This window comes from Pongo abelii, chromosome 13 (genome assembly GCF_028885655.2).
Source record: "Pongo abelii isolate AG06213 chromosome 13, NHGRI_mPonAbe1-v2.0_pri, whole genome shotgun sequence".
Lineage (NCBI taxonomy): Eukaryota > Metazoa > Chordata > Mammalia > Primates > Hominidae > Pongo > Pongo abelii.
The window spans coordinates 124,818,568-124,839,185 of record NC_071998.2 but is presented as its reverse complement, the minus strand read 5'-3'; the positions used below and the strand labels follow the sequence as shown (position 1 = coordinate 124,839,185).

General features: G+C 59.4%; 2 protein-coding genes and 1 long non-coding RNA gene across 13 annotated transcripts; 2 read left to right on the top strand and 1 right to left on the bottom strand.

Moving 5' to 3' along the window:
- The first annotated feature begins 201 nt into the window (after positions 1 to 201).
- Positions 202 to 9,079, top strand: SLC2A6 (solute carrier family 2 member 6). Of its 11 annotated transcripts, none has more exons than XM_063714515.1 (10): positions 202 to 1,203; positions 1,754 to 1,916; positions 2,926 to 3,132; positions 3,828 to 3,927; positions 4,668 to 4,764; positions 5,056 to 5,203; positions 6,090 to 6,198; positions 6,579 to 6,764; positions 6,928 to 7,073; positions 8,002 to 9,079. In XM_063714515.1, exons 1-10 carry the CDS (start codon positions 1,112 to 1,114, stop codon positions 8,155 to 8,157), a joined length of 1,404 nt encoding a protein of 467 aa, XP_063570585.1. In that variant the 5' UTR covers positions 202 to 1,111; the 3' UTR covers positions 8,158 to 9,079. The 11 variants fall into 11 exon arrangements, with proteins under 11 accessions (XP_063570585.1, XP_063570582.1, XP_002820393.1 ...); XM_063714512.1 differs by having other exon boundaries at positions 6,324 to 6,764; XM_002820347.3 differs by having other exon boundaries at positions 4,553 to 4,764; positions 5,051 to 5,203.
- Positions 9,080 to 9,404: 325 nt separating this feature from the next.
- On the bottom strand, positions 9,405 to 20,112 carry CACFD1 (calcium channel flower domain containing 1). The gene is made up of 5 exons (XM_002820346.6): positions 19,894 to 20,112; positions 16,566 to 16,638; positions 14,673 to 14,798; positions 12,091 to 12,198; positions 9,405 to 11,556 (listed from the first exon to the last, which is right to left on the bottom strand). The coding sequence occupies exons 1-5, from the start codon at positions 20,012 to 20,014 to the stop codon at positions 11,466 to 11,468; spliced, it is 519 nt and encodes a 172-aa protein (XP_002820392.1). The 5' UTR covers positions 20,015 to 20,112; the 3' UTR covers positions 9,405 to 11,465.
- On the top strand, positions 14,789 to 18,062 carry LOC129048042 (uncharacterized). Its single transcript, XR_008510042.1, has 4 exons — positions 14,789 to 16,797; positions 16,898 to 17,031; positions 17,231 to 17,478; positions 17,643 to 18,062. It is a non-coding gene; the product is annotated as an uncharacterized LOC129048042 (long non-coding RNA).
- Positions 20,113 to 20,618: the final 506 nt, after the last annotated feature.

Here is a 20,618-nt window from a genome sequence, read left to right as displayed (position 1 = left end):
GATCCTGATGGCAAGAAAACGATGATGTAAAGGGGCTGCACAGTTTAATGGGGGTCCCAATAGCAAATATGCAAAATAGGCACATGGAGAAAAGACTGGAAGAGGCTAAAACACCTTCAAGGTCAGGCTGACGGGAGATGGATGTGATTTTATTGTTCTATTATGATTGTATTTCAATCATAACAAAAGGGAATTCTAACTTTTAAAAATGCTTTACTCTGTTAGCAGCTAAAATGGGAAATGACCCAAATACTCAGCAACAAAGGATCCGTTGAAAAGCGTGTGTGGCATGTCCATCCAGCAGAGCAGGGCGTGATTCCGTCCTCTTCCCGAAAAGGCCCAAAGGGAGAGGTGGAACTGCTGTGGGATTTTTTGAGGACGGTCTTCCCGGGAATTTTCCATTTCTGCTTTTCTTATTTTTCAATGTTATCTTACTACCTGTGTTACGTGTCACGAGCTCAGGTTATTTCTACCACCAGAGCTTTGGGTGGAGGATACAGACCTCGCCCACTGGAGCTGCCCACAGCGCCTCGCCCGGCCCCTCCTGCCTCCTTCGTCCCGCACATCCGCTGCTGCCCTGACACACCCCGATTCCCTGGTGCCAGGGAGAGCCAGGGCAGAGGTGGCCCTGAGACGCCACCCGACGGTGGGGGCTAGAGCGTAAGGAGGAGCGAGGTGCGCATTCGCTGTGACCCTGGCGCGCGGCTTCGCCTCTCTGGGCCTCGGTTTCCACCCCGCGGGAGCCGGTACGACAGGGGCTGCGCGCATTGCCGCAGTCACGCCTGCAAGAGCCGGGCCGGGTGAGCCGCTTTCGGCGCTCCGCGGGGGCCCCGGACGATCAGGCAGGGGCTCCGCCCTGGGACCCGCATCCTGTCTCGGGGGCGTGACCTTCGGGGGCGCACGCGGTGCCGGCCGCGCCCGGGGAAGCCCGGTCCGCATCCGAGCACCAGGACAGCGTGCGGCCGCCCCATTGGCCGGCGTGTCTCTGCAGGGCCGTCCCACAGCCAATAGCGGCCGAGGGGCGGAGCCTGGCCAGTGCCCCCGGAGCTCCTGGCCACGGGCGGCTGCTCCAGTCTGAGCGCCCTCCGCTCGCCCCGAGAGAGACCCGGCCATGCAGGAGCCGCTGCTGGGAGCCGAGGGCCCGGACTACGACACCTTCCCCGAGAAGCCGCCCCCGTTGCCAGGGGACAGGGCGCGGGTCGGGTGAGAGTCGCTAGGTTGGGGGCTGCGGGTGGGGCCTGGGGGTGGCCCTGGTTCCCTCCAGCCGGCGGCATGCTCCCGCCCTGGGCCTCCCCTGACCTAGTCGTCACCGAGGGGTCATCTGGCTCCCTCCTGTCCCAGACACGCTACTCCTATTTAAGGAACGGGCCCCCCTAAGGGAAGGAACGATCCACGGGAGTACCGGGCCCAGCCCCCCACTGCCACAGACAGTGAGACTGAGGCCCCAGCGAGCAAGGGGTCTGCCTGAGGTCACACAGCAAGCCTCCAGCCGCCGCCCTGGGGGCAGAACCAGAGCCTCCTCTTCCGGAGAAAAGGCCCCAGCACCAGAGGCTCAGCCACTGCGATGAGCTAACAATGGCCTGGGAATTTCCCAGGGGAGCTGGGGCTCAGGCCCTGGGAACCTGAATGGCCTTGGACCCAGGCCTCCCCAGCACTGCCCGCTGAGCTGGGCAGCCACTGGGTTCAGAAAAGGCAATGGTCCCTGAAGGAGGGACTCAGAGACCCTGGTCTTTTTGTCCACCACCATCACCAGGACCCTGCAGAACAAAAGGGTGTTCCTGGCCACCTTCGCCGCAGTGCTCGGCAATTTCAGCTTTGGGTATGCCCTGGTCTACACATCCCCTGTCATCCCAGCCCTGGAGCGCTCCTTGGATCCTGACCTGCATCTGACCAAATCCCAGGCATCCTGGTTCGGGGTAAGGACCATCCTCTGGAGGAGGGGGTGCAGGGAGCAGGGACCTGCTGAGCCTTGTCTCCAGTTAGGAACCTCCCAAATTCTCCACCTTGGGAGCCCCTCCAGGGCCCTGGTCCCCCCTCCCCCAGCCATCCAGGCCACTAGTGGGTGGGGTAAAGCTACAGGATTCCTCTGAAATGAGGAACTGAAAGCCAGTGGAGAGGTTGAGGGAAGGAGCAGGTGGGGAGGTGGCTGTCAGGGTCTATACAAGGTGGGGCTGAGGCTTCCCCAGGTCCCCACACCCACAGTTGGCTGGATGGGGGCAAGGGTATCAGGTGTCAGTGGGGAGAGGCACTGGCTGGGGCAAGGAGGGTCCGCAGGACAGATTGTGGGCTGATGGAGAGGAAGATCCCAAAGTCCCAGAGTCTAAAATTATAATCTTAATAGCCTCAGATGTAGAGTTACAACATAGTAGTTAAGATAAAAATTCCCAAGGTTTACTGAGCACTTCCTATGTGCCAGGCATGTGTTGGGCACTGAACGTTCATTGATTCTCAGGGCCAACGCCACGAGGTAGATCTTGTGCTCTCCCCATAAGACAGCTGAAGAAACTGAGGCTCAGACAGGCTGGGCAATGTGCCCAGGTCCCACTACCAGTTAGCAGAGTCCAGAGGGGGTCCCAGTTGCTGCTGTACAGGGAACTTAAGAACCTCCAAATCTTAAAGCCCAAGGCCTTCAAGTCACAGAATTCTCCTGTATTCAAATATTAGACATTTAAACATCAGGCTGGACAGAACCACTGTGGGTATGTGGCGCAGTACCTCTTCCTTAGAGCAGAATTCCCCGTTTGGGCATCCCTAACAAATGGCTGCTCCTTGAAGACAGGAGGCTCCCTGCTTCAAGTACTTGACTTGGCCAAGTGCTTGACCAGCTCCTGGGGTCGGCCTAGGGAAGAAGCTGTCCCTGGACTCTGATGAGACTGGGGTGCCAAGTGCCCAGACATATCTGCCCTGCACCCCCTTCCCCTGCAGTCCGTGTTCACCCTGGGAGCAGCGGCCGGAGGCCTGAGCGCCATGATCCTCAACGACCTCCTGGGCCGGAAGCTGAGCATCATGTTCTCAGCTGTGCCGTCGGCGGCCGGCTATGCGCTCATGGCGGGTGCGCACGGCCTCTGGATGCTGCTGCTGGGAAGGACGCTGACGGGCTTTGCCGGGGGGCTCACAGCTGCCTGCATCCCGGTAAGGCCAGGCCTTCCCACCCAGGCGCCCCAGTGCCTCTGTATTGGTGCTGAGCCTCCGTCTGACTAAGGCCTCCCAGCCTCCATGCCTTCTGGGCAATGAGAATCGTTTGCCTTCCCTGCGGATGCCCAGGGCGCCTCAGCTCACCCCCAGCAGGGCAGCTAATTTGGGGGAAATTGTCTCTAGATCCCCAGCTGCCCCCACTCTGGACTTTCCAAGCCTTCTACCCCGTTTCTTGACCAATCAGATGTATTACTCAATTGAAGAAAATTCGCATTGAGCAATGGGTAGGAGAGGGAAGTCCCTGCCCTACACCCTCCCCGGGACCTTCTTATCTTATGCGGTACTCCACATGGGGCCTGGTGAGCCCAGCAGAGGAGACAAAACTCACTGGGAGGCATGGACTCACCTGCTCAGCCCTGAAGCCTGGGAGCCCTCGGGCCTCCTTCCCAGCGTCATGCTGCCCATTTCTGAGCTGAGTGCTTCCACCCACGTCACAGTTAGGGAAACTGAGGACAGAGGGAGATCAGGCAGGCCGCCCAAGGTCCTGCAGTGAGTCATGACCAGGACTAAGCCCCACCGGAAAGCCTCCACTTCCCACTTTCCGGGGTTCACAGGGGCTGCCTCTCCCATCTCGGCCGGGCCTAGGAACCTGCATTTTCAGCAAAACCTGGTGCGGCGGCTGTGTCTTGCAGGTGTACGTGTCTGAGATTGCTCCCCCAGGCGTTCGTGGGGCTCTGGGGGCCACACCCCAGCTCATGGCAGTGTTTGGATCCCTGTCCCTCTACGCCCTTGGCAAGTATGGCCCTGCACTCCTGTGTGCAGGCTGGTGGGAGGGGTGGGTGCCGCCAAGGTAGATGTGGGTGGAAAGGGAATGATTTGTCCCAGAACAGATCCTGGGCTGAGAGGCAAGAGATCTGGCATCCCAGCCCCACTCAGTCAGCACCTTGCTGCGCATCTCCAGGCATGGCCTGCCCCTCTAGCCACAGGCCCAGTCCCTAGCTGGGGCAGCCAGGGCTTCTCCTGGACCCACAGTCGCCAGACTATCTTTTAACGGCAGAAAGCTTCCATCAAATGCCATCTCAGATGGGAAGTCCAGATAGAAAAGAAATCACAGTGCATGCAGCTGCTCAGTTGAGGGGGCGTGGAGGTCTTGGGTGGAGGCCCAGGGCCTTGCCTGCCCAACCTACCCCTTCCTCGTCCTGCCCTGGCCCTAAGACTTTCCAAGGACTTCCCACTATGTGCCAGGGGCTGAGCAATCCCTGCAGCCCCACCCTGCCTGGGGCAATCAGGGTAGGTTTCCTGTAGGAGATGGCCCTTGGACTAGACCTTGAAGGGCAGATGAGGTTATTGAGAGGCTCCAGAGGGAAGGGGCTGTACCAGGCCTGGACCTGGCCCCTCACCCACCCCTCGCCCCCAGGCCTCCTGCTGCCATGGCGCTGGCTGGCTGTGGCCGGGGAGGCGCCTGTGCTCGTCATGATCCTGCTGCTCAGCTTCATGCCCAACTCGCCGCGCTTCCTGCTCTCTCGGGGCAGGGACGAAGAGGCCCTGCGGGCGCTGGCCTGGCTGCGTGGGACGGACGCCGATGTCCACTGGGAGTTCGAGCAGATCCAGGACAACGTCCGGAGACAGGTGCAGGAGGGTGTGCGCCCGAGCCTGGCAGGCCCGCCTCCAGCACTTCAGCTCCGTGTGGCCGTGGGGGCTTTTCCTGGAAGACAGGACCACAGTAGTTCCCACTAATCCAAGTGCCTGGGTTGGGGTGGGGGGCTGTCCCCAGAGCCTGGGTGGCCTGGTAAGCTGGTTCTTTCCTGGAGGAGGGAAAAAGGGGGTCTCCCACCCAACCCCTGGCGGTCCAGGGCAGGATGGCGCCTGCTGGAGAGGCTGGCCCAACGCCCTCAGCAGCGGCCTTGTGTTTCAGAGCAGCCGAGTGTCGTGGGCTGAGGCACGGGCCCCCCACATGTGCCGGCCCATCGCCGTGGCCTTGCTGATGCGCCTCCTGCAGCAGCTGACGGGCATCACGCCCATCCTGGTCTATCTGCAGTCCATCTTCGACAGCACCGCTGTCCTGCTGGTGAGAGCCCAGCCCTGGCCGGCGCCCACCCACGGGGTCCCCTGGAGGCTGGCGGGGCAGGCCTGGCTTGGGAGGCAGGGCCTGCTCCTGCACTTACTCAACCCCTGGCCTTACCCACACCTGCTCTGTGCTGGGTGTCAGGGATGCCACAGCAAGATCTGAGATCTGGGCCTTGTGGAGACAGTTCCAGTGCCTTCACCTGTTCTCAGAATGTTTTTAAGATAAGCTTAAATGTTTTAAAATAAAATACTGGCAAAATCCCAACATGAGGCAAAGGCAGGAGGATCACTTAAGCCCAGGAGTGTGAGACTGCAGTGAGCCACGATCTCACTACTGCACTCCATCCTGGTGACAGAGCAAGACCCCGTCTCTAAAAACACATAGAAATTTTAACAATTAAATAAAATACATGGGATTACAAAGGAAACCAGCTTTATAGAAACGTGGACCCCTTGAGGCCACAGACCCCAGGTTCAGAGCCCTGTGGCATCTGCCCCTTGATGAGGGAAGTCACTTTCCCCTCTGAACCTCAACTTCCTCCTCTGCAAGATGAAGATAGCAGCACATCTCCGTCAGCCTGCCCCAAGGCTCAAAGTGAGATGAGATTTGAAGATTAGTAACAGCACAAGGTTCGGCAAGTCGTCATCATGCCTGGATTCTGTGCCAGCTGGGCGTACTGCTGGGCAGAGCAGATGTGTCCCTGCCCAGGAGCGCCATAGGCTCGGAGGGTGCAGATGCCCAGCATGCTGCAGGTGCCAGGGCCACTCAGTACTGCACTGAGCTGCTGGCCTGAGCCCCTGCAATGCCTGCCGGGACAAGCTGGGTCCTGGAGGGGGATGGGAACAACAGGCAGGTCCCTCAGCCCTGGTGGCCTCCCCCCCCATAGCCCCCCAAGGACGACGCAGCCATCGTTGGGGCCGTGCGGCTCCTGTCCGTGCTGATCGCCGCCCTCACCATGGACCTCGCAGGCCGCAAGATGCTGCTCTTCGTCTCAGGTAAGCACCCTGCAGGCAGCCCTCCTGCCCCACTCCTCCACAGGGGTCGGGGCTGGGCTGGGTGTGCAGGCCTGCCTCGGGGTGGGGCTGTGTGGCTGGGAACTGCAGAGCACCTGCCTCCCTAGCATCAGCAGGGCCCCAGCCCAAGCCAGTGGCTCCAGAAAGGTCCGCTGGGGCTCCGAGTGGACACACTGGCTGTGACACTCCACGGTGGGAGCCTGACACGCGGCTGGAGACAGAGCTTGCTGCCCTGCTGGGGGTCTCTAGTCCCAGACACGAGCTGGACCACGCAAGTATCAAGGGGCTCTGCAGAAGGAGCTCTGAGAGAAACAGCTGGCTCAGAGGGTCCTGGCCCCACGAGGCCACCTGTCTGTCCACAGCGGCCATCATGTTTGCTGCCAACCTGACTCTGGGGCTGTACATCCACTTTGGCCCCAGGCCTCTGAGCCCCAACAGCACTGCGGGCCTGGAAAGTGAGTCCTGGGGGGACTTGGCGCAGCCCGTGGCAGCACCCGCTGGCTACCTCACCCTGGTGCCCCTGCTGGCCACCATGCTCTTCATCATGGGTAGGTGTGGCGGTGGCTCAGAGGGGCAGGCTGTCTTGGGTGTTAAGGGATGGGTGATGTGTCTGGGGTGGCTGGAGAGGGGGTCTCCAGCAGCTCAGCGGAGACAGACACAGCCGCCTCCAGTCACCCCACAGGGCCTGAGCCTGCCTCCTCCTCCGAACAGGCTACGCCATGGGCTGGGGCCCCATCACCTGGCTGCTCATGTCTGAGGTCCTGCCCCTGCGTGCCCGTGGCGTGGCGTCAGGGCTCTGCGTGCTGGCCAGCTGGCTCACCGCCTTCGTCCTCACCAAGTCCTTCCTGCCAGTGGTGGTGAGTGTTCAGCCCCAGGCCCCAGGCCCCTAGGCCCTCTCTGACTGGCCAGGACTCTTCTCAGTGCCAGGGGCTGTGCCAAGGCCAGCTGTCAGGACCCTAACTCTCAGTGACCCTAGGAGATGAGCACACACCCCCTGAAATCAGAGGCCCCAGAGTGGTCACGTGATAGCCTGGCAAAGGCTCTTCATTATAAGAAACAGGAACGGGCGTAGGAAACTGTTCTGAGAAGTCAGGTTACCTCCCAGGCCAGGGCAGGACATGGCCCAGAAGCCTGCCAGGAGCCCAGGAAGCCACCTCCTCACCGTGCCCCATCTCCTGCCCTCCTGGGCGCTGGGTCTCAGCAGCACCCACACTTCCCCCCCAACCCCACCCACTCCCCCTGCCTCCTGGTTCAAAACTACGGGCCCTGTGACCAGCCAGAATCTGTGAGGCCCAGAGTAAGTCCCCATGAGGGAGAAGCTGGCTAGGGCAGCCTAGGCCAGCGCCTAAGCTGTCCCGCAGTGGTCCGGGCAGGGGGGTTGGGGGAAGGCAGGCAACCCAGAGTGAGTCCATCAGCCTAGAGGGTCCAAGAAGAACCTGCGTGCCCACCAGGCTGCGGGGCGGGCCTCCTGCAGGCTATGGCGTGGAACAGCTGGGACGCCAGCGCTGGGTAGGGGGTGTGGAGGGGGTACCTGAGCTGACACCAGAGGGCCCAGCCCCTGAGGAAGGCCAAGGGGCAGACGGGATGCAGACTTCAAGGGCCACTTCAGATTTGTCCTGGGGGCAGTGGGGGAGCCCTGGTGTGGGGGAGCGGTCTCTGAACACAGGAAGGACCAGATGAAGGCCCCACAGGGCTGGTCGCTACCAGCAGCGCCCACGAGCTCCTCCTGGGGCAGGAGGACCCTGGAGCTTCTCCCTGTGACCCGGCCCCGCTCTTCACCCGCAGAGCACCTTCGGCCTCCAGGTGCCTTTCTTCTTCTTCGCGGCCATCTGCTTGGTGAGCCTGGTGTTCACAGGCTGCTGTGTGCCCGAGACCAAGGGACGGTCCCTGGAGCAGATCGAGTCCTTCTTCCGCACGGGGAGAAGGTCCTTCTTGCGCTAGGTCAGGGTCCCCGCCCGGAGGGGGCCAAACCCCCAGTGGCTGGGCCTCCGTGTTGGCTATAAACCTGCACCCTGGGACCAAGAGGCAGCAGTCATCCCTGCCACCAGCCAGAGCACAGGAAGAGCAGTGTGATGGGGACACAGCAGCAGGTGCCCCTGGCTCCAGACAGGTAGCACTGCTGTCCAGCTGCAGCCCCAGCCCAGGCAGCCCGCAGTGCTACACATAGCCATGGGCCGCAGGAGCGCATACAACCGTGCGTCCAGGGACACGGCCCTGCTGGGTGACCTCAGGCCTAGTCCCTTACTCTTGCGTGAAGGACACGCCCCACAGAAGGCTACGGGGAGGACTGAGAGGACAGGGCTGGAGGCAGCCAAGTAACATAGTCATATCATCGCGCTCTGATCTGGTGGCATCTGGCTGTGCAAGGAAGACACGGCTCTGCCCCCACAAGTCTTATGGGCACCACAGGGAACATCCTGGACTTAAAAAGCCAGGGCAGGCCGGGCACAGTGGCTCACGCCTGTAATCCCAGCACTTTGGGAGGCGGAAGCAGGTGGATTACCCGAGGCCAGGAGTTCAAGACCAGCCTGGCCAACATGGTGAAACCCCGTCTTTACTAAAAAATACAAAAAAGCTGGGTGTGGTGGCACACACCTGTAGTTCCAGCTACTTGGGAGGCTGAGGCAGAATTGCTTGAACCCGGGAGGTGGAGGCTGCAATGAGCTGAGATCATGCCATTGCACTCCAGCCTGGGCAACGAGAGTGAAACTCCGTCCCCACCCCCTGCCAAAAAAAAAAAAAGCCAGGGCAAAGGACCTGGCGTCGCCACTTCCTCCTGCCCCACCCCAACCTCTGGGAACAGGCAGCTCCTATCTGCAAACTGTGTTCACCCTTTTATAAAAATAAAGGAACTGGACCTGTAGTCCTAGCGAGGAAAGAGTGGGGTCTACTCCAGTAGGGGAGCCCCCCACAGCAGCCAGGCTAGACCCGAACCAGCCAAGGCTGCCAGGGCCACTGACTGCTGATCCACAGCAAAGCAGGGCAGGGAAGAGGCTGCAGTGAGGGGAAGCCCACCGCGAGGCCCACCCTAAACAGGCTCCTCTTTCTAGCTGTGTGACCTTGGGCAGGTCACTTTCCTTGTCTGGGATGCTGGGGGCAGCTTCGGGACAGGACCTGTAGTTATTTCCTGGGCCAGCGGCTCCTGCCTGGCTTCCACACTCACACACCAAGGCAGAAGGGAGCAGAGGGCAGGTACGCAAGCCACGGCCGCGCTTTATTGCTCAAGACGCATACAGAACACAGAGGAACAGACAAGGAGGAAAGGGCGCCACACACAGCCCAGACCAGGCAGGAGTGGCCCAGCCGCCGGAAGAGACGTTCCTTGCAAGGCAGGGCCCCTGCTGGACAGCACACCCCCTGGGCGACAGGGTCAAGGGCCCCAGGACTGCACAGCTGCAGACTTGCTGGGAACCTGGGACAGGTGACCCGCCTGCTCTCGCCTGTGGCCGAGGGCCTTCCACCTCTGCATCCAGCCATGCACCCACCATTTCCCCACAGGGCACAGGGGCAGCCTTCCTTGATCCACAGCCAACCCTTCTGCTGTCTCTGGCTGTCAGTGAGGCCCCTCTGGCAGGGGCAGCAGCAGGCAGGCCAGGCAGAAGGGGGCCCGGGGTCCCACTACCTGGGTAGGAATGAGCAGAGGGCGGGCAGAGCCCTTGCTCCTTGTGGGAGGTAGACAGGTCTCACTGCATACGTGGGACAGATGTGTGCATGAACACACATATACATACACACACACACACACAGCCCTTTTAACCCAGCACTGGCCTGAGGAAGGTGGCCCCAGAGGAACCCTGAAGGCACATGTCCACCAGGCTATAATGCTCCTGCCACCCTGGGGCTCAGCTGGCCAGACTCCCAGGGGTGGGGTGCTGCTGACCCAGGAGCCCAGCAAGTCCCCAGGGCAGTACTGGGCAGGGCCCAGAGAACCCCACACCCAGCCTACCAGCCTGCCACTCCTAGCCTCAGATGCCACTCCCAGCCTCAGATGCAGATGGGCCCGAGAGGTGTTCCCAGGAAACAGTTCACTTAGCAAGACCCAGTACCTGCGCTCCAGAAGCTCAGCGCAGGCCCAGCCTAGGGTTGGCCCCAGACGGAATATCTTCCACACCCACCTGCTTCTGCCAACCCCACCTGGGCTAAGCCAGGCCCGACCAGGCACCTGCCCAATGGCTGAGAGCCAGCCTCACAGTCAGAGAGGACAGCAGGCTGAGGCCACGGGGCAGAGGGAATACGGGGATGCACATCCTGGGCACCAGCTCTCTGCATCCTCCCTGGGTAGGCCTGGCTCTGGACGGCCTGGCACCCAGGGCAGTGGGGACAGCTCTGTGTGGGGAGGTGACTGTGGCCTCTGCCCAGTTCTTAAAAGGCAGAAGCTCCCTGAGGGCAGGGCTTGGGCAGGCCGGCAGAAGCACCTGAGTGGGGCTGAGGTCAGACCGACTAACCCACTAATGGGGCTGGGCTGTGGCTGACGTGACGGGGCCACACCAGGGAGAGGGTGGGCACCCTCAGGGGTGCCAGGGAGAGCCTGCTCTCCCCACTTCCTTAGCACCAAGGCCAGCAGGGGCGGGGGGTGATGGGCAGAACCTAGGGGCCCCAGCAGGCCCAGGGAGGAGGGGCAGCCGAGGGGCCTTGAGGTGGCCTGTCCAAGGTTCCCGGGGCTGGCAGGGAGCATCCCCCACCCAGCTGTCTAGTCACTGCCAAGGCTGCAGTTCCAGGTACCGGGGTGCACCTTAGGAGCCCTATGGGCTTCTTCAGAAGGCAGGGTGACAGTGGGTGCTGCACCCTAGGCAGCAGTGAGTGGGAAGTTGCTGGCAGCGGCAGGCTGTCCCGGGCCCTGGGGCTCCACCTGCCAAGAGAGCTGGGGGAGGTCCCTCTGCTCAGTGCCCAGGTGGCAGGGTCCCACTTGGGCCCCTCCCCTCAAGCCAGGACCAGCATCTCCAGGGGAAGCTGCTCCCAGGTCACAGCAGGTCACTGGCAGCCCTGTGTGTGGTGTGAGCCTCCAGCGGAGGAGCAGGGCCGGATGGTGTCCACACAGCTGCTGCAGGCTCTGCCTCAAGTCCAGCAGCCCAGACCCTCACACCAGCAGCCAGTGGCTCCTGGCTTAAGCCAGTCTGGAGAAAAGAGCAGAGGACTCCAGGTGTAGGGGCACGGCTCTCCAGGCTGTGCCTCAGCGTGGACAGTCCAGGTCTCACTTGGACCCACACAGAGCCAGAAGAGGGGACAGGGAGGGAGGGGCACCCAGCCCTTCACAGCTCCCCCTCCAGGGTCTCCTCGAGCTTCTCCTCATCCGCCTGCTGCCTCTGCTGCTGGATCCTGGCGTAAGAGATCGCATCACCCCTGGGGAGAGAGAGAGGCAGCGTCACGTGGAGCACCAGCCCCACGCCCACAGCCCTCCTGACCACTGCCTGGTTCCTGCCCCGTGACCCAGGTGTGACCTGCAGGCATTCTGATTTCCCCAGAGACAACTGCTGGGGTGGCAAAGGCCTGTCTTGTCCCCTATGAGAGTGGCCCAGGCTTCCTGGGATGCTAGGCTGAGAAGGAACCAGCCTCAGTCTGGGCTCTGCAGGAGACAGGGTGGCAACTGACTACAATGCCTGGTGCAGACCTGGGAGGGGAAGGGGCTCCCACCAGCCATGTTTTTGCTATCCTTGCTGCAGGCCGTGACGGGGCAAGACTGGGCCACGCAGAAGTGTTGTGAATCCTCTGTCTTCACCCACTTGAGCTGAGCCCTGGAGGCACCGATGAGTTACTGGGACCTCTGCCTTGGTCTCCACTAGCTAAAAGGGGCCACTCTCAGATCCTCCTCACTGGGGGACTTCGGGGGGTTGGGGGAGGAAGGCCCTGCCCAGGGGCTGGGCCTGGCAGACGCACTTTTTGCCCAGAGCAGAGAGTCCGTACAGCACCCCCGTGGCAAAGGCAATGGCGTTGCCCAGCAGCGTGTTCAGGGTCAGGCTGATGACGATGGGAACGACCGCCATCCTGGGGGGAAAGCAGAGGTCAAGGGGGCACTCCGGCCCCACAGCCACCACATCCTTCCCCACTTCCCAGACTCGGCCCAGCCCCCTTCCTAGACACCCAGGGCACAGGAAGGATCCCCAAAAATCAACTGAGACACGGCTTCAGAAAGTCCTTGATCAGCCCTGAACTTGTCTGTAAAACTGTTCCATTCTGGGAATAGGATCCAAAGTTTTCATCAGATTTTTGAAGGGGTCTGTGATCCCAAAAAGGGCTAAACAGTAACGAGATGGTCCAGTGCCCTCACTGTGAGAAAAACTGCCCAGAAAGAGCCTGTGACAGAGAATCTGGCTTCCCATCCAGGACCTACTAGCTTCGTGGGCAAGTTACTCAGAATCTCCACCGTGGAGAGGGGATCAAACCTTGTATGAGGTCAGGCATGTTAACTACACAATGCTGAACACCACAGGCACTAAATAAATGCTGAGTTATAGAGTAACACCAGCCACATCGCCACAAGTAAGGTCCCCAGAATTCAACCACACGGAACACAGGGTCTCATCATGGGAAGGCTGCAGGCTGCGGGGGCTGCGGGGTCGGCCCAGACCTTACTGCAGTTTGGCGTCACCTGGTGGCAGGGTCCACTGGGGCTTAAGCATCCCCGGGGCTGATTCTCCATCCTGGCTGGAATTTCCAGGCCAGCAGCAATTCCTGGGCTAACTGGGCCAGGAGGATACCTGCAGCCTGGAGGCCAGCACTCTGTCCTGTCGCCTCCCTAGAGGAGGCTGCCTGTGCGGGAGGACGAGATTCGTGGCCAATTGCATTCCACCTCAGTTTCCATTCTTGTAGACATGTGGTTGTGAGATTTTTCTGTCGTTAAAAAATTTCAAAATGATAAAATAATAACAGAAATTACAAAGAAAAAGAAAGACCACGGCGGGGAACCTTCTGACAAAAACAAAATTAAAGGCAAACAAGAGGCTGGAAAAACAGTTGCAGGAAATACAACCAAGGATCATGAAATCTTTAATACAGAAAACACACTGAACTTGCTAAGCAGAACACTGAGGTTCCCATAGGTTAAAAAGTAAACTCGAAAATTTTCATATCAGAAAATGCAATGGGAACACGTGGGAAAATATTTTTCCCTCTTAGATAACAAATAGATAAATGCAAATGTGAAGGGGTGCGCAGCCCTGGGCTGGGGTGGGGGCGGGGGAGAGACTCAAGGGACCTCTTTGGAAAGCAACGTAGCCACGCATCTTAAAATATTTTTAATGATCAGAATCTTTGACCCACTAATTCCACACCTGAAAATAGATCTTAAGGAAATCATCATAAACACAGAAAAAATTTTAGCAGACACATGTTTATCACAGCTCGATTTACACCAGTTAAGAAATTAAGAAAAGCATGATACATCCAGCTGAACGAATATTCCTATATTGAGAGAATGTTATAAAGTCTGTGGTGATATTAAAATGCTTATATCATTACACTAGGTAAAAAAAGCAGGATACAAACTTATTCATAATGGGTATAACTGTGTTAAAAGCAGGCTTTTAAAAAATACCTGCAGACAGGAAGCACACACATCAGAAGATTAGCAGGCAGCGGGCTTCGAGTAACATTGTTCTATTTTCCAAATTATTGTGAATGAATTTCTATTATGTCTAGCATTTTTAAAATACAGTTTTTTGAACCCCTAAGGACATGACACTGTGTGTAGATAAGAGCTTTGTGATCCTGTGTTCTTCGTGATTTAGATATGGCACAAGATGGTTCCAGAACTAAGCATATGGCTTGTGCTCTTACCATCAATACCACCGGGCCACTCTGAAGGGGAAGCAAGCTTGCATCTAGACTTCTTTCTAAAGATAACCTAGACAATAATAAATACTGCTGCCACCAGCCTCCTATGCACTAGAGGCATTATTCTAGGAGCTTCCATGTATTAAACTTATCCTGAAATTAGTTCCATCTTATGACTTGGAGGAGAAGTATTACATATTTATTTCACTGCTAGAAATGGGAAAATTTTTAATAAGCGTATTTAGAGGGCAACCACATTTTCTGCTCTGCAACCTGCTTCTCCCCCTTCATGTGAGGACATCTAGATGAACCCACTCTTCGGAAAGGCTGCAGAGAAACATGTCCTACAGACCTACTATCATCTGGTTAACAACTCCCAGTGGACGGACCAAAATTCCAGACGCTTCCCATTTCTCTCCACTGCACGGAATGCTGCCACACATGCTCATATACCTCTGAACCTTCCAGTGACTATGGCACAGCGACAGCTGAGTTCCTGGGCGCAGAAGCACTGGGGCACGTTTTGGCAGCTATAAGCAAATCACTGTGCACAAAGGCGATCCCAGTTTACACTTCTACAGAGAGGAACTGAATACACTGCCCACCCTCACCTGACTTTTGGATCCTATTTTGTCAGTGGGGTTTTGGGGAACTGTGTCACGGGACCCTGCCCAGCAACCCCTCACCCGCAGTAGAAGACAGCCTTCTGCCAGGAGCGCAGCCGGTCCACCTTCTCCGCCACTGTGTTTGCAAACTCGATGAACTGGCAGCAGAAGGGCGCCTCGCACAGCAACAAGATGAAGGCATTCATGCTGCAGGGACCAGAGCAGGAGAAAAGCAGCACTGACAATCCCAGGAGGATGAGGGCGGCCCCCAGTGCCAGTGCCATAAGGAACGCCACCTCCCTCACCCTCCTGCCCTCATCCCTCCTCCTCTGGGAAGCCGCCCGGTTGCTCCAGGGCACCCGCTTGTACCCCTCGAAGAGCCTCTGCTGAAGACTCCAGCACTCCCCAGCTGCTCCTGCACACCCATCTCCCCGGCTGAACTGAATACTCCTAGAGGGAAGCCCCTGGGCTTCTGCTTCCCTTTATCCTCCTCCTGTGTGAGATGGAGGAAAGGGGACCCCACATCATGGCACTGCTACAGCGCTGCGGCAGGTTCATCCACAGACGGAGCACTGGCAGCTGTGTCCTCTGTCTGCTGTTGGTATTATCGCCATGGCCACCAAAAGCCGTCAGTGGCACCAGCACCAGGAAGGCTGCCCCACCAGGGAGGCAGAGAGCTGGAGCCACGCAGTCCCGAAACAGTCACGAAGAGCTGCCCACACACCCGATGCCACCGGCCCCATGCCCAGGGACACCCAGGGGAAGCCCACGCTGGGGAGGAAGAACTTTAGCAAGTCCTTGCGTCCAGCCCTATGTTTGGGGTGGGAACAGCTAAGCCACTGGTGACGGAGGGTGTCTTCTGTGGTCTTGGTATTCTCTATGCGTGGGTAACAATCAGTTACCAGACACTGAGTCAGGCCCTTCTGTCCCCAAGCCTGGGAGAAAATTGCCATCATTATGCCTGTGTAACAGAAATGCAGGCTGAGGACACCCAAGAGCCACCCCAAGCCCGGGGCAGGCACTCTCTTCACAACTCTTAACCACTGCACCCCGCCCCAAGCCTCCCACACACCAGGCCTCCAAACACGGGCTCACCGTGCTGGGCCAGCCCTTCCACTTCAAACTCAGCCAGGCTCCGACTCCACCCCCTGAAGCTGGGCCAGGCGCCTCTCTGTCCATCCCCCTTCCCTATCCACCACTGGCCAGCACAGGCATTGGGGACCCCGCCACAGCAGGCCCCTGAGGCTCTCCACTGGCCATAGGTCACTGGGGACAGGACCTGAATCGCGTCTAGCTCTGCACCCCTCAAGGCACCAAGCCCCATGAAGACACTCATCAATTTCTGGTGCACAGCCACTTCTCATGTGCCCCAAACCACACGGGCCTGCCCTCACCCCACCTTCCCTTCCGATGGGATGGCGACACCCTGGCAGGAGGTGGGCACGGAACGCACATGAGGGGGTTCTGACCGCAGGTTCCCGTGACAACTCCGACCCACCTCGCCCATCTTTCTTTGGCACAACTCTGAGCTAGAGTGCCCTCTTCCAGCGGACCATTCAATCCAGTCCTCAGCCAGCCCCAAAGAACAGCCTTCCCCACCCCAGTCCTGGGAGCTCCCAGAGGGCGAGGGCCCCAGTGTAGTGGACTTGGCATCTGCAGTCTCAGTGGATGCTCCAGAAATGTCTGGAGCACTGATGGCCTTGCCCCTGCACCGGATGAAGGCCGGCGGGGGCATTCCCTGGGCCGTGACCTCTCACTAGGAAACTAAACATGGTGTGGGGGTATGAAGGGGAAGAAGCCTCATGCTGTGGCCAGAAACCCACATGCCCCGAGGCGCCCAGGCTGGAGCCCGTAACCATGGCAACCACAAGGATGCCCGCTCCCACAGCCCCTGCCATTCCTCTGCCCCGGGAGGCGCCCTGCAGATTCCCGACCAGCAAGACCCCCAGGGCGGGACAGCCATGCACTACTCACATCATCCACACGCCGGCCGCGATGTTCAGAGGGTGGATGGTGATGCAGTTGAAGAGGCCAGAGATCGCACAAGCTTGAAACAAGAGACACGGGCAGGAGTCAGCAGGGAGGCAGGCGGAGCCCGCTGGGATGGCGGCCTTGGGAGATGACTGGAAAGGACGAAAGTCTCTGCAGATGCTCAGCACACAGTTCTCACAGCACCCAGAAGCCTGCCCTCTATCGTCTGAGACAGGTGAGGAGACGCAGAGAGGTGCAGTGGCTTGCCCCAGGCCCCACAGCAAGGTGGCAGCAAGGTGGCAGGTGGATCTCACAGCATCCTCTCTCCGCTTCAGGGCTCAGAAGAGCTGGCCCTTTGACCCCAGCTACATCAATATCCACCTCAAAGGGAGGTTAGGATTAAAGAAGGATTAAAGAGTGAATGTCCCTCAAGGATTCAGGCCAGTGCTCCCCCAAGACTCAGCCTTCGGTAAGGGTCACTTGTCACCATTCACAGGGCCGGCCACACAAGAAGTCCTCTGACTCAGAAAATGTGGCTTGGATTTTGGTTGGGACAAGGGGTGCCTCTCTCAGAACAGAGATGGGAACCAGGTAAGACTGAGCAGCAGTTCCAGCTCTAACTTCCTCACCAGCCCTGTGCCGCTGGCACGCTATCTTCATCTTCCTAGGCCCGTTTCTCCTCTTGCATGTGAGCAAGTCCCACAGCCCAGCCACCCACCGCTGAAATGCCTTGAGGCCAGGAAGGGGACGGGGTGTCTTCTTCCACCCCAGAACGTGGCTTCTCTGATGCCCAGATGTGCAGCCTTGATGCCCCGCCTCCCAGCTGCACCTCACCAGCAGGGTCTCTTGCACCCAACTCCCTCCTCCACCCACAGCCTGCAGCCCGGCTTCACCAGGAACTCCAGGAGCCTTCAAGGTGAGTCCAAGGAGCTGGCTGCTGGGCAGGGAGCAAGCCCAGGCCATCGCTGAGGGGGGCCTTGGAGGCAGCAATTAGCAACCAGCTCATTAAACTTGCAGCAGCTCCTCTGCACCTGATCCCTCCACCCGGGTCTGGAATTCTGCTGTTTTCCATTTTCCCAGGTAACCTTATGCAGACAGCAGGCAAGGAAGCCAGATAAAGTGAGCCAAACTGCAATGGGACTGCTTCGTGGGCCCCCAGGGTCTCCTTCTAAAACAAAGGACTCAAGCGTTGCACTGCTCCTCAGCACAGCCTTAGACATCTGCCTTCAGACAGCAAGGTGTTCCAGAACCACAGGTGCGCAGGGGCCTGGTGCCCCAGCAGAGTGCCCAAAGGGTGACACGGCTCCCTGCCTCTCTGCTGTGCCTGGCCTCACCTGACAGCTCGGCTGTGCTTCCTGCGGCAGTCAGCATTTGGCCTCCAGCTCCAACCCTACCCCAACTGTCCAACCCACAGCCAGCCTTGGGGGAGGACCAGGTATCAACCCAGACCAGCAGGCTCCAGCCAGGAATCCTTTAGCAATAAAGGGCTGGAGGATGTCCACTTGGGGGCCTCAATGCTGATATCTTCCACGTGAGGGGGCTGTCACCATGCAATCCTGTCCCCTCCCAAGGTATCACCTCCAGATGCTCTTAGGACCCAGGGTAGACCCTCTCCAGCTACTCTCTCTGATCCCCTCACCCTGGAGGAGGAAAACCTTACCCCAAGGACCAGCCAGGCACACAACCCTTGTCTGAATTCCTGCTGCATCTCTAAAACACCCTGCATTTTTGCATTCTACCCTGTCATATAGCATTGGATATTTACACAACTGTGCCCCCAAAAATCTGCAGATGCAACTGACAACTCAGGGCAATGCCACAGGTTTCTCCTAAAGCTTCATCTGTAGACCCAACAGAGCCCCAGGAACTCCCAGGAAAGGCAGAGGTACCTCACTTTGAGAGGCACAGAACTGAATAAGACTCCAGAGCAAATCTGGGAGTTGGCAGGGCCACTGACCAAGAAGGAAGGAGGTGTGGCCTACAGGCCATAGTCAGGACCTTTCCTTTCTCACCACTGACCATGTCACCCCACTGCACTGCCCACCCTAATCTGCGGGGAAAACAGCTAACCAGACATGAGAGAACTGGATCCAATGCCTAACTTCAAACCCACCAGTCTCTCCTACAAAGTCAAAAGCGTACTTGCCCTAAAGAGCAGTGACACAAACTCAGGGCCTTTTTGTGATTTGGAGGTAGGGCCTGCCCTACCATATCCGTTGCCTCTGGATAAGGGCATGCCTAGCGAGGGCAGCACACTCCTAGCCCAGCACCCTCCTGCCTCAACCTCCCTCCACCCTCAACCTCCTTCCACCCTCTACCCACCTGGAAAGGCTGTGGAACCCAAGGTGACCCTGAAAAGGTGGTCCTTCTGGCAGGATTGCTGATGGGGTCTGCCCTGCCCAGGCCCAGAGCTAGCCCTCTGTGCCAGGCAGGCACTGTTTAAACCCTGCAGACATCCTCGACAGACATTCTCTAAGACCTTGCCCACTCCAGTAATTCACAAGGTTGAGGGCAGACAGGAAAGGAAAGGGTATCATTCAGACAGACTTGTCTTTCCCTGGAAGGCCAGCTGTACGGCTTCCATTCACTCCTGGAGCAGACCTGCCTCCCTCTTTGTCCTTTTCTGGCTGCGCTTAAGAGCCTAGCTTCCCTGGGAGCCTAAGGTCAGGGTCTGTGCCTGGGATGCGTGCGGAGAAGGGGAGGAGGGCCGGTGACAGGCGGCTAAGGCAGCAGCAACGGGGGACAGATGACAGCGGACAGAGGACCTACGGAGAGGCCGGGCCCTCAGCTCACTGCCCCGCGGCCCCCAGGGGCCACTGTGCCCTGACACCACCTGACCCTCAGAAAACTTCCGCCCAGTGGCTTCCTGCCAGAAATCTAGCCAGCCGTGCACCCGCCTCCCTTATAAACGATCCTTGCCCAAAGGTTAGCAACGTGGCTGCTGTCACCTACGCCCAAGTCAACAGTTGACGCTTACTATGGGCCAGGTGGGCATGCGCCCCGTGAGCATCACCGAGAAAGTCTCACAAAAGCCCCTGGGGGGTGAGAGGAGGGCTCAGTCACGTGCCCCAGGCCGGTGCCCCCCGGCCCTGGTCCCTCCGGGAATGTTCTCAGAAGCGCCAGCCCAGCCCGCAGTACCAAGGGGCCCAGGCCCGAACCGGTAACCATGGCAACCCCAGGACGCTGGCTCCCGGCGGCCCCGCCACTCCTCCGCCCCGGGAGACCCCCGACCCGCAGCGGGTCCTTTCCCCGGGGCCGCCGGGGCGGGGCAGGCTAGGGCGAGGAGCGCATGCGCGGCGGGGCCGGACCCTCTCCCCGACCGGGTACTCACAGACTGCCCCCAGCACCCCAGACAGGCGACACAGCCAGCGGTACCACCACGTCATGCCCTCTTCCTGCGCGGGCGGCGCAGAGCTGGCGGACGCCGCGGGCGCCCCACCTGAGCCGCTCATGGTACCACCGTCAGGCGCAGCTCACAGCCCTCACAAAGGGCTCGGTAGTCGGCTGCGTCCAGAGCCGGCGCGCTGCCTTGTGGGAGAGGGAGCATATTAGCATAGGGGGCGGGGCTTTCAGGCTGCGGCGAGGCGCGCCCGAGGGGAGGCGGGTGCTCATTAGCATAGGGAGCCGGACCCTCAGGCCGCGGCTAGGTGCGCTCGAGGGGAGGCAGGTGTTTATTATTGCAGGGAGCGGGACCCGCAGGCTGCGGCGACGTGCCGGGGGTGGGGAGTTCGTTAGCATACGGGGCGGGGCTCGCAGGCATCGAAGAGGTGCGCCCGAGGGGGGCGGGCGCATTAGCGTAGGGGGCGGGGGCTCGCAGTTTGCGGCGACTTGCTCCCGAAAGAGGCGGGCGCTCATTACCATAGGGGGCGGGGTTTGGCGGCGGGCGGACACCTTAGCGGTCAGAGCCTCGCACCAGGACACACGGGTGGGGCTTCGCTGGGAGCTGGCTAATGCGCCATCCTCGGAGTGGAATTCTGATTGGATTTTCTTCCTGGATAGGAAGAAGATAACTAGGGATCCAGCGGTTTGCTCAGATCAAGGTAGAGCCAACCGCGG

Coding starts and splice junctions, on each gene's coding strand:
- SLC2A6 (XM_054520838.1), top strand. CDS start 1,112: ATGCAGGAGCCGCTGCTGGGAGCCGAGGGCCCGGACTACGACACCTTC. Junction 6,765..6,927: donor CACCATGCTCTTCATCATGG/GTAGGTGTGGCG, acceptor TCCTCCGAACAG/GCTACGCCATGGGCTGGGGC. Junction 7,074..8,001: donor AGTCCTTCCTGCCAGTGGTG/GTGAGTGTTCAG, acceptor CTTCACCCGCAG/AGCACCTTCGGCCTCCAGGT.
- CACFD1 (XM_002820346.6), bottom strand. CDS start 20,014: ATGAGCGGCTCAGGTGGGGCGCCCGCGGCGTCCGCCAGCTCTGCGCCG. Junction 16,639..19,893: donor TGGGGTGCTGGGGGCAGTCT/GTGAGTACCCGG, acceptor TCTTGTTTCAAG/CTTGTGCGATCTCTGGCCTC. Junction 14,799..16,565: donor GCGGCCGGCGTGTGGATGAT/GTGAGTAGTGCA, acceptor TGGTCCCTGCAG/CATGAATGCCTTCATCTTGT.